This window comes from Oncorhynchus clarkii, chromosome 24 (genome assembly GCF_045791955.1).
Source record: "Oncorhynchus clarkii lewisi isolate Uvic-CL-2024 chromosome 24, UVic_Ocla_1.0, whole genome shotgun sequence".
Classification (NCBI taxonomy): Eukaryota; Metazoa; Chordata; class Actinopteri; order Salmoniformes; family Salmonidae; genus Oncorhynchus; species Oncorhynchus clarkii.
This window is the reverse complement of record NC_092170.1, coordinates 28,350,141-28,364,566: the sequence shown is the minus strand read 5'-3', so window position 1 is coordinate 28,364,566 and position 14,426 is coordinate 28,350,141. Positions and strand designations below refer to the sequence as shown.

General features: G+C 45.1%; 1 protein-coding gene across 2 annotated transcripts in view; it reads right to left on the bottom strand.

Annotated features, from left to right (window-relative positions):
* The window catches only part of LOC139382318 (paired box protein Pax-3-like), a 45,820-nt gene that overhangs the window by 16,853 nt on the left and 14,541 nt on the right, over positions 1-14,426 (bottom strand). For both annotated transcript variants that reach the window (XM_071126234.1, XM_071126233.1), the window contains exon 5: positions 43-242. In XM_071126234.1, the coding sequence (XP_070982335.1) occupies positions 43-242 (200 nt within the window). The remainder of the gene's footprint in view (positions 1-42; positions 243-14,426) is intronic.

Here is a 14,426-nt window from a genome sequence, read left to right as displayed (position 1 = left end):
ATGCGTGATAAAGAGTGTGTGTGTGATGTATGTGTTGTCTACCTGAACTCTGGCCTCTGTGAGTTTGGCCCTCTGAGCTAGCTCTTCCCTCGTGTAGATGTCAGGGTAGTGTGTTCGTTCAAAGGCTCTCTCCAGCTCATCCAGCTGTTCGGCCGTGAAGGTGGTTCTACTGCGGCGCTGCTTCCTCTTCAGAGGCAGGTCTGGTTCAGACTCCACATCCGACCCCTCATCTGAGTGGCTCGCTGCTCCAACAGACAGGAGATGCACAGTTAGGGCTCTCATGGTGTTAGTACAGTATCATTATCACAGTTAACAGTTACTGATGGTTTTTAGAACTAGATTCCATTAGTCAAGTCCATCGTTGTAATTAATAATGTGTTCATAACTGACTGGACTGGTTTATAGAAAAGTACAAAAATAAATAAATCAGTCTTGAAAACACATTTTCAGTTTCTTATTCTCCTGACTACAGTGATCAAATAGAATGCAGGGAGACCAATAGGGAGAGCCGTCTAGAAAAAGAAGTGTAGTGATTCAGAGTGAGAGTGAAGAACAGAAGGATGAATCCATCCATCCACTTGAAGTGTGAACTTGTTTGCTTTCTTTTTTGCCACATGCTATCTGTTTACATAAACCTCTTCAGAGGGGCCACCACCACCCCTCCCAACGCTCCCCATCTCTCCCAATGTTCCCTCTTGTCTTGTGCACCAACAGACTTCCATTCATAGGGGAATTCTGTGTGCTTTTATAAATAATCCCACAGGACAAGGTTCCCGAGGCGTGGCGGCAGTGGGATTGAGAGGACTAAGCGCCACACAAAGGCCTAATTTTGATCCAGGGACCATTCGTTTTTTAAGGGGGGAAAGGGGGGTCAGTGACGGCTAGAGAGAGAGTGTCGGGGGGAACCTGCATTGTCTACAGTTGCAGTCTTCCTGGAGCCCCAGTAACAGTTGGGGATGGAGAGAGGGACTGAGCAGCAGCCCCCCATACACCCCCCTCCACACCACTTGCAGGTGCATGCTGGTCTTGTTTGCTCAGAGAGAAACGCTGGCGCTTTAAAAGCTAATTCAGCAGAAGAGGCAGTGAATTGACGAGGCTCTCTAAAGCTACGGCCCAGTGGTAACACAGTGGTAACGCAGTGGTAACCTAGGGCAGGGCCAAGCCAGACAAACAGACAGACCCAAGGGCAGGGAGACCCAGACATCAGAGACTCTCCTCAGGCCAGTGTCCAACAGCCAGCTTTCCTATGTCCCTCAGTGTCCTTGCGTCTGTCACTGTGCATAAAGCATGCAAAGGCATGCACATTTGTACTAGAGCTGGGCCATATGGACAAAAATCCTTGCCTGAATTGGCCAAATTGAGGCAATATTGATAAATAGAAAGATACGTTTATAACATTAATGTGCACCACAGTTTTTTTTATTATCCTTCAAAGCCGTTTTCATACCACAATTTCAAATCATTTCTGAGTAACAATTAAGTACCTTACCGCAATTGTTTTAATTTAAAATGGTCAAAAATATACAAAAATTGCTTCTTAAGCCTGTCTGGGAGTGGTCTAGCTGTTATTGGTAGACAGGTTCAACTTCAGCCCACCAAAACAGACTGAAATGTCCTGCAATCTTTTCTAACAGCTCCAACAGTAAAAGTAATATTCCAACCTCATAGTGAGAAAATATATACAGTGCCTTCGGGAAATATTGAGACCCCTTGACATTTTCCAAATGTTGTTATGTTACAGCTGTCACAGCTCCTCCTCTGCAGTGCAGGGGCGGTTCCTCCTGCAGGCAGAGGAGGGTCGTTAGTGATTGGAGTCACCTGGGCTCTAAGTATTTAAACTGTGTCACTAATCACTTCTCTCTCTCTCTCTCCGCTCCTCCAGGTATGAACCTGTTTTGTTTGTTCTGTTGTAGTTTTGCATAGTTTTCACTCAGTCATTCACACACACAGATTCATGCATCCATGCACTTTACATACACCTTACATTATGATACTTCCACACCTCATTCATTTTTCTTAGTTTAAAGTTAATAGTTTGTTTACAATAAAGAACCTTTTTAATTGGCCTGTTGACACAGCCTTATTCTAAAATGGATTGATTTAAAAAAATCCTCAGCAATCTACACACATTACCCCATAATGGCAATCAATTGAATTTACCGCAGGTGGACTCCAATCAAGTTGTAGAAACATCTCAAAGATGATCAATGGAAACAGGATGCACCTGAGCTGAATTTATTAAAAATTAAAGGTACATAAGGATTCCATTTTTGAGACTCAGCCTCAATTGTTGAGACTCGAAATTGAGCTCAAGTGCATCCTGTCTCCATTGATCATCCATGAGATGTTTCAACAACGTGATTGGAGTCCACCTGTGGTAAATTCAAATGACTAGACATGATTTGGAAAGGCACACACCTGTCTATATAAAGTCCAACAGTTGACAATGCATGTCAGAGCAACAACCAAGCCATGAGGTTGAAGGAAATGTATGTAGAGCGTCGAGACAGGATTGTGTCAAGGCACAGATCTGGGGAAGGGTACCAAAACATGTCTGCGGCATTTAAGGTCCCCAAGAACACAGTGACCTCCATCATTCTTAAACCACCAAAACTCTTCTTAGAGATGGCCGCCCAGCCAAACTGAGCAATCGGGGGAGAAGGGCCTTGGTCAGGGAAGTGACCAAGAACCTTATGGTCACTCTGACAGAGCTCTAGAGTTCCTCCGTGGAGATGAGAGAACCTTCTAGAAGGACAATCATAGCTGCAGCCTCCACCAATCAGATCTTTATGGTAGAGTGGCCAGATGGAAGCCACTCCTCAATAAAAGGCACATGACAGCCCGCTTGGAGTTTGCCAAAAGGCACCTAAAGATGCTCAGACCATGCGGAACAAGATTCTATGGTCTGATGAAACCAAGCTTGAACTCTTTGGCCTGAATGCCAAGCATCACGTCTGGAGGAAACCTGGCACTATCCATACCGTGAAGCATGGTGGTGGCAGCATCATGCTGTGTGAATGTTTTGTGAATGTTTTTCAGCTGCAGGGACTGGGAGACTAGTCAGGATCGAGGGAAAGATTAACAGAACAAAGTACAGAGAGATCCTTGATGAAAACCTGCTCCGGAGTGCTCAGGACCTCAGACTGGGGCAAAGGTTCACCTTCCAACAGGACAACGACCCTAAGCACACAGCCAAGACAACGCAGGAGTGGCTTCGTGACAAGTCTCTGAATGTCCTTGAGCAGCCAAGTCAGAGCCCGGACTTGAACCAGTTGGACTTGAGCCCGTCCAACCAGTCCAGGTTGGACGCTCCCCATCCAACCTGACAGAGCTTGAGATGATCTGCAGAAAAGAATGAGAGAAACTTCCCAAATACAGGTGTGCCAAGCTTGTAGCATCATACCTAAGAAGACTCAAGGCTGTAATTGCTGCCAAAGGTGCTTCAACAAAATACTGAGTAAAGGGTCTGAATATATCCAGATTTTGTTTGTAATAAATTTGCAACAATTTCTAAAAACCTGTTTTTGCTTTGTCATTATGGGGTATTGTGTGTAGACTGATGAGGGGAAAAAAGCTATTTAATAAATTTTAGAATAAGGCTGTCACGTAACAAAATGTGAAAAAGGGGTCCAAGGGGTCTGAATACTTTCCTAATGCACTGTATGTCACGACTTCCGCCAAAGTCGGCTCCTCTCCTTCACCGGCTTTCTAGCCATCGCCGCTCCATTTTTCATATTTCCATTTGTTTTGTCTTGTTCCATACACACCTGCTTTTCACTCCCTAATCACACTGCATGTATTTATCCCTCTGTTTCCCTCCATGTCTTTGTGTGAAATTGTATTTATGTTATGTGGGTATTGTTACGCGTCATACTTTTGTCTATTGTTCTGTGTTTGGGCACATTTATGTACTTTTGTGCTTTCGTTGGACCGGAATAAAAAGTGTGCCTGTTCACTACACTCTGCTCTCCTGCACCTGACTTCGCCTCCAGTACACACCCTTAACACTGTATATATAAACCACAGTAAAATCACGTTTTTGACTGCACTGGGCCTTAAACTACTACTACTAGTTTGATGGTTGTACCACCATCAATTGTCCTATTAACAAGCCCCCATATTAGCAAACTTATTTCATTTCAGACTTCACATTTCTCTAGTTTAGGCTACTTATCATAATGAACGACATCAGCAAAATGCCTGCGATAAGTGATTGGAATGGTCGCTGTTGATAATTTTCAGTTTGTCGTCTCAGCTCTGCTTTGTACACACACACACACACACACACACACACACACTCTCTCTCTCTCTCTCTCTCTCTCTCTCTCTCTCTCTCAGACAGACATTGAAGTGGTCAATGAGTAGAAGCTCCAGCTTGATTGAGATGGTGTGATATGAGACTTGACAGCTTTTGTATGTCTACTATTCAAGTTAAAGTAAGATCAGTTGTAATACTACTGTGTACTCTGTTCTGAAGCGTGTGGGCTGGTTTCCTACCAGGCAGTTCTAGTAGGCCTTTAGCTACTTCAGAACAGAAGTTCATTGAGGCTGGCGCGCCGACTTTGTGTTACACTTAATGAATTCCCTGGAGCGGAGGGGAAGTTTTTGTGCAACACTGTATTAGTTCCCCCTCAGAAGCAACAATAAAATACAAGAAAACCCAAATAGCTTGGGGCTCCTCATGTGAAACTGATCCACTCCCCCCTCAGTGCTTTCCATTCTCAACACCCATGGCAGTAGGATGCATTAAGAGCAAATTGGTAAAGAAATATTAAACAATGTGAGAGAGGGGGAGAGAGAAAGAGAAAGGGTAGGGGTTGGGAGAGATGTTGCCATTGGGTATTTGGGGAGAATATTCTATTTTGCACTTTATCAGAATGCTACCACTTTCTATTTCTGTTTACATTCACAGATACAGGCCATTCATCTGCTCCCATCCACACTAGACAGAACCAAGATGTAAAATGGCTACCTGTTGTGGTTAAGACCATTATTACAATGAATCAAGCGAGAAACTACTAATGTATTACCTCTAACAGCCTAGTGAATTTTTCACTCTCTGAGCTTCTAGTATAACAAATCTTTTAATTCCTGACTTCATAACATCCTCAAGCCACATACCTAACCAAACAACAAATGCAAAGACATATTATTGAGAAGAGGAACCAAGGGGCGGGTGGATTTCTTTTAGGTGGTGGTAGTGGCTGGTGGGGTAGGAATTTGGGGTGTGGAGGAGTTGGAGTGGGGGCATTATTTGAAACAGAATTGCTGGTGAAAAACAGAGAGGAGCCTTTGTAGCTTCAGTTCCTGGAGGCTCATAGGGAATGCTTAGTTTCCCCACAGTTACCAGCATGCAACAGCGTTCCAAAGAATTTCACAGGGATTTAGAATCTGGGAATGCCGAGTTGTTATAAAAATCCTTAATTACTTTGGAATTACCTATCGGTTATGACCAGTCTGCTTTGGGGATCCTAGGGAACGTCTTTCAAACAAAGTGTCAGTATGGCATCTCTTGGAGGTTTGCAGTCCCGTCTTGATATACTCTCATGTGACAAGACTATTTATACTCTCCCCCATCTCTCTCTCTCCCCCATCTCTTTCTCTCCCCAGGTCTCTCTCTCTCCCCATCTCTTTCTCTCCCCCATCTCTTTCTCTCCCCAGCTCTCTCTCTACCCATCTCTTTCTCTCCCCCATCTCTTTCTCTTCCCCATCTCTTTCTCTCCCCATCTCTTTCTCTCCCCAGCTCTCTCTCTCCCCATCTCTTTCTCTCCCCCATCTCTCTCTCTCCCCCATCTCTTTCTCTCCCCCATCTCTTTCTCTCCCCCATCTCTTTCTCTCCCCAGCTCTCTCTCCCCATCTCTTTCTCTCCCCCATCTCTTTCTCTCCCCAGCTCTCTCTCCCCATCTCTTTCTCTCCCCCATCTCTCTCTCTGCCTACTCTGTCTCTCTCTTTCTCTCCCCCATCTCTTTCTCTCCCCATCTTTTTCTCTCCCCAGCTCTCTCTCTCCCCATCTCTTTCTCTCCCCCATCTCTTTCTCTCCCCCATCTCTTTCTCTCCCCATCTCTTTCTCTCCCCCATCTCATTCTCTCCCCAGCTCTCTCTCTCCCCATCTATTTCTCTCACCCATCTCTTTCTCTCCCCCATCTCTTTCTCTCCCCCATCTCTCTCGCTTCCCCATCTCTTTCTCTCCCCCATCTCTTTCTCTCCCCATCTCTTTCTCTCCCCCATCTCTCTCTCTCTCCCATCTCTCTCCGCATACTCTCTTTCTCTCCCCCATCTCTCTCTCTCTGCCTACTCTGTCTCTCTCTTTCTCTCCCCATCTCTCTCTCTGCCTACTCTGTCTCTCTCCTTGTCCCCATCTCTCTCTCTCTGCCTACTCTGTCTCTCTCTTTCTCTCCCCCATCTCTCTCTCTGCCTACTGTGTCCCTTTTTTCTGTTACCATCTCTCTCTCTGCCTACTTTGTCCCTTTTTTATGTTACCATCTCTCTCTCTGCCTACTTTGTCCCTTTTTTCTGTTACCATCTCTCTCTCTGCCTACTGTGTCCTTTTTTTCTGTTACCATCTCTCTCTCTGCCTACTTTGCCCCTTTTTTCTGTTACCATCTCTCTCTCTGCCTACTTTGACCCTCTCTTTCTGTTACCATCTCTCTCTCTCTGCCTACTTTGACCCTCTCTCCTCATCCCCACCTCTCTCTCTGCCTACTTTGTCCCTCTCTCCTCGTCCCCACCTCTCTCTCTGCCTACTCTGTCTCTCTCTTTCTGTTACCATCTCTCTCTCTTTCTCTCTCTTTGTTGCTCTAAGGCTGAGGTCTTTGCTGGCGATTTGCACGCTCCATCTGTGGAATCCGTCATGGCTGCCTCGACCCGCACAGAGGGGCCTGTCACCTGCCCCACGGGGGAGCGGGGGGCACAAAGAGGGCCAGAAAGGGGCAAGGGGGGGCACAGCTGGGGGGCTCCCCAAAACCTTCCTCGGCAGCCTGGAGGGGACCATGGGAGCACCTGAGGGTTAGAGGAAGGAGGAGGCCTTTGTTGTTCTCCTATTCAAATGTAGGCTACCACAATCAGGCTTCTATGACTGTGCATTTGTGTTGCTGATGTTGTTGTTGTTGCGTGTGTCAGTGTGTTTGTGAGAGTGCGGGTCTTACAAAGGCATTAGTGTTGTTGTTGTTGTGTGTGTCAGTGTGTTTTAGAGAGAGAGAGAGAGAGAGACACACAGAGAGACACAGAGAGACACAGAGAGACACAGAGAGACACAGAGAGAGCGAGGTCACCAAGTGGCGTAGCACACACAGTAGGGGGTTGAAGTGACAAAGGTGTACCTGGTGATACGTCCCCTGCCACCTGTTAACTCCCACTGCTCTCAGTACTCTGCTTCAGAGCAACACACACACACACACACACACACACACACGCACACAAGCGCCTAGGCTTCTGTAGACTGTGAGAATTGGTACCGACAGTACATTACATAAGCCATCCTTCTGCTTGTAGGTTAATGAGCCTTGTCAGCCCTACGGCAACTCTGGTGGTGTGAAGATACACACTCACTCATACACTCATACACTCACTCACACTTACTCACGCATACACTCATACACTCACACTTACTCACTCATACACTCATACACTCATATACTCATACACTCATACACTCACTCACACTTACTTACTCATACACTCATACACTCATATACTCATACACTCATACACTCACTCCTACACACACACTCACTCATTCATACACACACACTCACTCACTCATACACTCACTCACTTACTCACTCATACACTCACTCACTTACTCACTCATACACTCCCTCACTCATACACTCCCTCACTCATACACTCACTCACTCATACACTCACTCCCTCACTCACTCAATCACTCACTCACTCAAACACTCATACACTCACTCACACTTACTCACTCATACACTCATATACTCACACTTACTCACTCATGCACTCATACACTCACACTAACTCATACACTTATACAATCATGCACTCACACACTCATACACTCACACACTCATACACTCACACTTACTCACTAATACACTCATACACTCACACTCACACTCACTCATACACTCACTCATACACTTATACAATAATGCACTCACACACTCATACACTCATACACTCACTCATACACACACACTCACTCACTCATACACTCACGCACTTACTCACTCATACACTCACTCACTCACTCACTCATACACTCACTCACTTACTCACTCATACACTCACTCACTTAGTCACTCATACACTCACTCACTTACTCACTCATACACTCACTCACTTACTCACTCATACATTCCCTCACTCATACACTCCCTCACTCATACACTCACTCACTCATACACTCCCTCACTCATACACTCACTCACTCATACACTCACTCAGTCATACACTCACATCCTTACTCGCTCATACACTCACTCACTCACTTACTCACTCATACACTCACTCACTCACTTACTCACTCATACACTCACTCATACACTCCCTCACTCATACACTCACTCACTCATACACTCCCTCACTCATACACTCACTCACTCATACACTCACTCACTCATACACTCACTCATACACACACACTCACTCACTCATACACTCACGCACTTACTCACTCATACACTCACTCACTCACTCACTCATACACTCACTCACTTACTCACTCATACACTCACTCACTTAGTCACTCATACACTCACTCACTTACTCACTCATACACTCACTCACTTACTCACTCATATATTCCCTCACTCATACACTCCCTCACTCATACACTCACTCACTCATACACTCCCTCACTCATACACTCACTCACTCATACACTCACTCAGTCATACACTCACATCCTTACTCGCTCATACACTCACTCACTTACTCATACTCTCCCTCCCTAACTCACTCACTCACTCACTCATACACTCACACCCTTACTCACTCATACACTCACTCACTCACTTACTCACTCATACACTCACTCATACACTCCCTCACTCATACACTCACTCACTCATACACTCACTCACTCATACACTCACTCACTCATACATACACTCACACCCTTACTCACTCATACACTCATACACTCACTTACTCACTCATACACTCCCTCACTCATACACTCACTCACTCATACACTCACTCACTCACTCACTCATACACTCACTCTCTCTCTCACTCACTCACTCACTCACTCACTGACTCACTCACTCATAAAGTTTTCAGTGCATTTTAATTTTGACATAGATATTCTGTATTTTGCACATTGGACATTACAACCAAATGCATACCAACATATTTAAAGCACACAGCAATGAGTTTACCATTTTCCCTGACACTACTTTGGTCATTACTCATGAGTTAAAAATCGTTCCAGGTAAAAAATTAAAAAATAAAGAATTGTATAACAGGATGAATGTGTTTTATATGGCACTGCTGAATAGCCTTTGCAATCAAATTATCCACCAACCACACATATCTATGTATACTTAAACTGTGTCTTAAAATGTATTATTCATACTCTAGCTAAACTCTCATACTTAATTTCCCATGTATTTTGAATTCACCTCAACTGTGAGGGGAATGGTCTACGGTATGTGTGGGATTGGACCTCACACTTACTCACTCATACACTCATATACTCATACACTCACACTCACTCATACACTCACTCATACACTTATACAATCATGCACTCACACACTCATACACTCATACACTCACTCCTACACACACACACTCACTCACTCATACACACACACTCACTCACTCATACACTCACTCACTTACTCACTCATACACTCACTCACTTACTCACTCATACACTCCCTCACTCATACACTCCCTCACTCATACACTCACTCACTCATACACTCACTCACTCACTCAATCACTCACGCACTCATACACTCATACACTCACTCACTCATACACTTATACACTCACTCACACTTACTCACTCATACACTCATACACTCACACTCACTCATACACTCACTCATACACTTATACAATCATGCACTCACACACTCATACACTCATACACTCATACACTCACAGTTACTCACTCATACTCTCATACACTCACACTAACTCATACACTCACTCATACACTTATACAATCCACTCACACACTCATACCCTCATACACTCATACACTCACTCATACACATACTCACTCACTCATACACTCACGCACTTACTCACTCATACACTCCCTCACTTACTCACTCATATACTCACTCACTTACTCACTCATACACTCCCTCACTCACACACTCACTCACTCATGCACTCATTCATACACTCACTCACTCACTCACTCATACACTTATACAATCATGCACTCATACACTCATACACTCACTCATACACTCACACTCACTCATACACTCGCTCATACACTTATACAATCATGCACTCACACACTCATACACTCATACACTCACTCATACACACACACTCACTCACTCATACACTCACGCACCTACTCACTCATATACTCACTCACTTACTCACTCATACACTCCCTCACTCCCTCCCTCCCTCCCTCACTCATACACTCCCTCACTCATACACTCACTCACTTATACACTCACTCACTCATACACTCACACCCTTACGCACTCATACACTCACTCACTCCCTCACTCATACACTCCCTCACTCATACACTCACTCATACACTTATACAATCATGCACTCACACACTCATACTTACTCACTCATACACTCATATACTCACACTCACTCATACACTCACTCATACACTTATACAATCATGCACTCACACACTCATACACTCATACACTCACTCATACACACACTCACTCACTCATACACTCATGCACTTACTCACTCATACACTCACTCACTTACTCACTCATATACTCACTCACTTACTCACTCATACATTCCCTCACTCATACACTCCCTCACTCATACACTCACTCACTCATACACACCCTCACTCACTCACTCAATCACTCACTCACTCAAACACTCATACACTCACTCACACTTACTCACTCATACACTCATACACTCACACTTACTCACTCATGCACACATACACTCACACTAACTCATACACTTATACAATCATGCACTCACACACTCATACACTCACACACTCATACACTCACACTTACTCACTAATACACTCATACACTCACACTCACTCATACACTCACTCATACACTTATACAATAATGCACTCACACACTCATACACTCATACACTCACTCATACACACACACTCACTCACTCATACACTCACTCACTTACTCACTCATACACTCACTCACTCACTCACTCATACACTCACTCACTTACTCACTCATACACTCACGCACTTAGTCACTCATACACTCACTCACTTACTCACTCATACACTCACTCACTTACTCACTCATACATTCCCTCACTCATACACTCCCTCACTCATACACTCACACTCACTCATACACTCGCTCATACACTTATACAATCATGCACTCACACACTCATACACTCATACACTCACTCATACACACACACTCACTCACTCATACACTCACTCACTTACTCACTCATACACTCCCTCACTCCCTCCCTCCCTCCCTCCCTCACTCATACACTCCCTCACTCATACACTCACTCACTTATACACTCACTCACTCATACACTCACACCCTTACGCACTCATACACTCACTCACTCCCTCACTCATACACTCCCTCACTCATACACTCACTCACTCACTCACTCATACACTTATACAATCATGCACTCACACACTCATACTTACTCACTCATACACTCATATACTCACACTCACTCATACACTCACTCATACACTTATACAATCATGCACTCACACACTCATACACTCATACACTCACTCATACACACACTCACTCACTCATACACTCATGCACTTACTCACTCATACACTCACTCACTTACTCACTCATATACTCACTCACTTACTCACTCATACACTCCCTCACTCATACACTCCCTCACTCATACACTCACTCATTCATACACACCCTCACTCATACACTCCCTCACTCATACACTCACTCACTCATACACTCACTCAGTCATACACTCAGATCCTTACTCACTCATACACTCACTCACTTACTCACTCATACACTCCCTCACTCGCTCCCTCCCTCCCTCCCTCCCTCCCTCACTCACTCACTCATACACTCACACCCTTACTCACTCCTACACTCACTCACTTACTCACTCATACACTCTCTCACTCATACACTCACATTGAACATTACAAACAAATGCATACCAACATATTTAAAGCAACATACCAACATAATTAAAAAATAAAGAATTGTATAACAGGATGAATGTGTTTTATATGGCACTGCTGAATAGCCTTTGCAATCAAATTATCCACCAACCACACATATCTATGTATACTTAAACTGTGTCTTAAAATGTATATACTCTAGCTAAACTCTCAAACTTACTTTTCCATTTATTTTGACTTCAACTGTGAGGGGAGTGGTTTACAGTATGTGTGGGATTGGACCTGTAGACTTGCCAGTTTGTAAAACCCCAAAACACAGTGCAATCCTTAAAAGGGTAAAGCTATCTGAATTTCAGAGACCCAGAGAAGAAGCCTGGCTTGGACTGGGACCTCCGGAGCAGGCACACAGTACAGAGGCACACAGCACATAGCAGCCTGAGCCAGAACAACCTGAGAGACACACAGCACATAGCAGCCTGAGCCAAAACAACCTGAGAGGCACACAGCACATAGCAGACTGAGCCAAAACAACCTGAGAGGCACGCAGCACATAGCAGACTGAGCCAAAACAACCTGAGAGGCCCGCAGCACATAGCAGCCTGAGCCAAAACAACCTGAGAGGCACACAGCACATAGCAGACTGAGCCAAAACAACCTGAGAGGCACGCAGCACATAGCAGCCTGAGCCAAAACAACCTGAGAGGCACACAGCACATAGCAGCCTGAGCCAAAACAACCTGAGAGGCACACAGCAGATAGCAGCCTGAGCCAAAACAACCTGAGAGGCACACAGCAGATAGCAGCCTGAGCCTAAACAACCTGAGCCCCCCCCCCCCCCCTCCATTCCCGTGGTTGGTAAAGAATAGAGGATTTAACTGAAACAGACTGTGCTCCTGGAAATCGGCTTGGTTTTGTGGGGACTGCGAATGGGGACAAAAAGGCTTTAAAATGTCCACAGATGGAGGAGGGGTGCTCTGAGTGCATGGAGCTCAGTTTTGGGCATGGTGGGTTGGTGGATGGGTGGGGTGGCTGACCATATGGGTTTCTATTTACACAACCTTCTCATGGTGGTTAATGGACGGATGGCGGGTACAGCCATGGAAGTTCTCTTGGGGTGGTTGGTAAATGAAGAGGGTAACTGAGTCAGTGACATGTGCCCCCCTCCGAAACAAAACAAAAGGCAGAGGAAACAAATGAAGCATTTATTTGGGCGGGGAGTGACGCTGGTCCTTTTCAGGGGCCGGGGGACTAAGTGACTGCCCAACTGCATTAAACAGTACATAGAAGACTGGGCAGATGCCTGAAGGACTGAAGGATAATGGTTAACCGACAGCTTATGGGCCCATCTGCGCCTCTACCATGTTGTTAAAGAAGGTGGGGGGTGCTCACTTGACTTGCTAAGGAGGAGCCCCGACCTCTACAGCTGCCCTGTAATTGAGAGTGTGTGAAGAGCGCTGTGTGTTTGTCTGCACTGTCAACGTGTGTGTGTGTGTGTGTGTGTGTGTGTGTGTGTGTGTGTGTGTGTGTGTGTGTGTGTGTGTGTGTGTGTGTGTGTGTGTGTGTGTGTGTGTGTGTGTGTGTGTGTGTGTGTGTGTGTGTGTGTGTGAGAGAGAGAGAGCGAGAGAGAGTGTGTGCGTGAGAAAAAGAGAGAGAGATGAATAACTAATAAATCATAACCTCATCAAGCATCACAAAAAGAAAGAGTGAAGAAGACAAAGCGACCAAGCTCTCCTCAAACGATGAAAACCTATATAGAGAGAACCTCTAGAGAGTAAACCTCTAGACAAAAAATCTCTTGACAGAAAACCTCTAGACAGATTAATGAGAGAGAGAGAGAGAGAGAGAGAGAGAGAGAGAGAGAGAGAGAGAGAGAGGGGGAGAGAGAGAGAGGGAGAGAGAGAGAGAGAGAGAGAGAGAGAGAGAGGGGGGGGGGGGGGGGAGACAGACAGAAATCCTCAAGAGAGCAAACCTCTAGATAGAAAACCTCTTGACAGAAAATCTCTAGACAGAAAACCTCAAGACATAAAACCTCTAGAAGGAAAACCTCTAGACAGAAAAACTTGAGAGAGAGAAAACCTCAAGAGACCTCTCGACCAGGTATTCCCAAACTGAGGTAGGGGTACGCACAATGCCATTGGGGTTACAC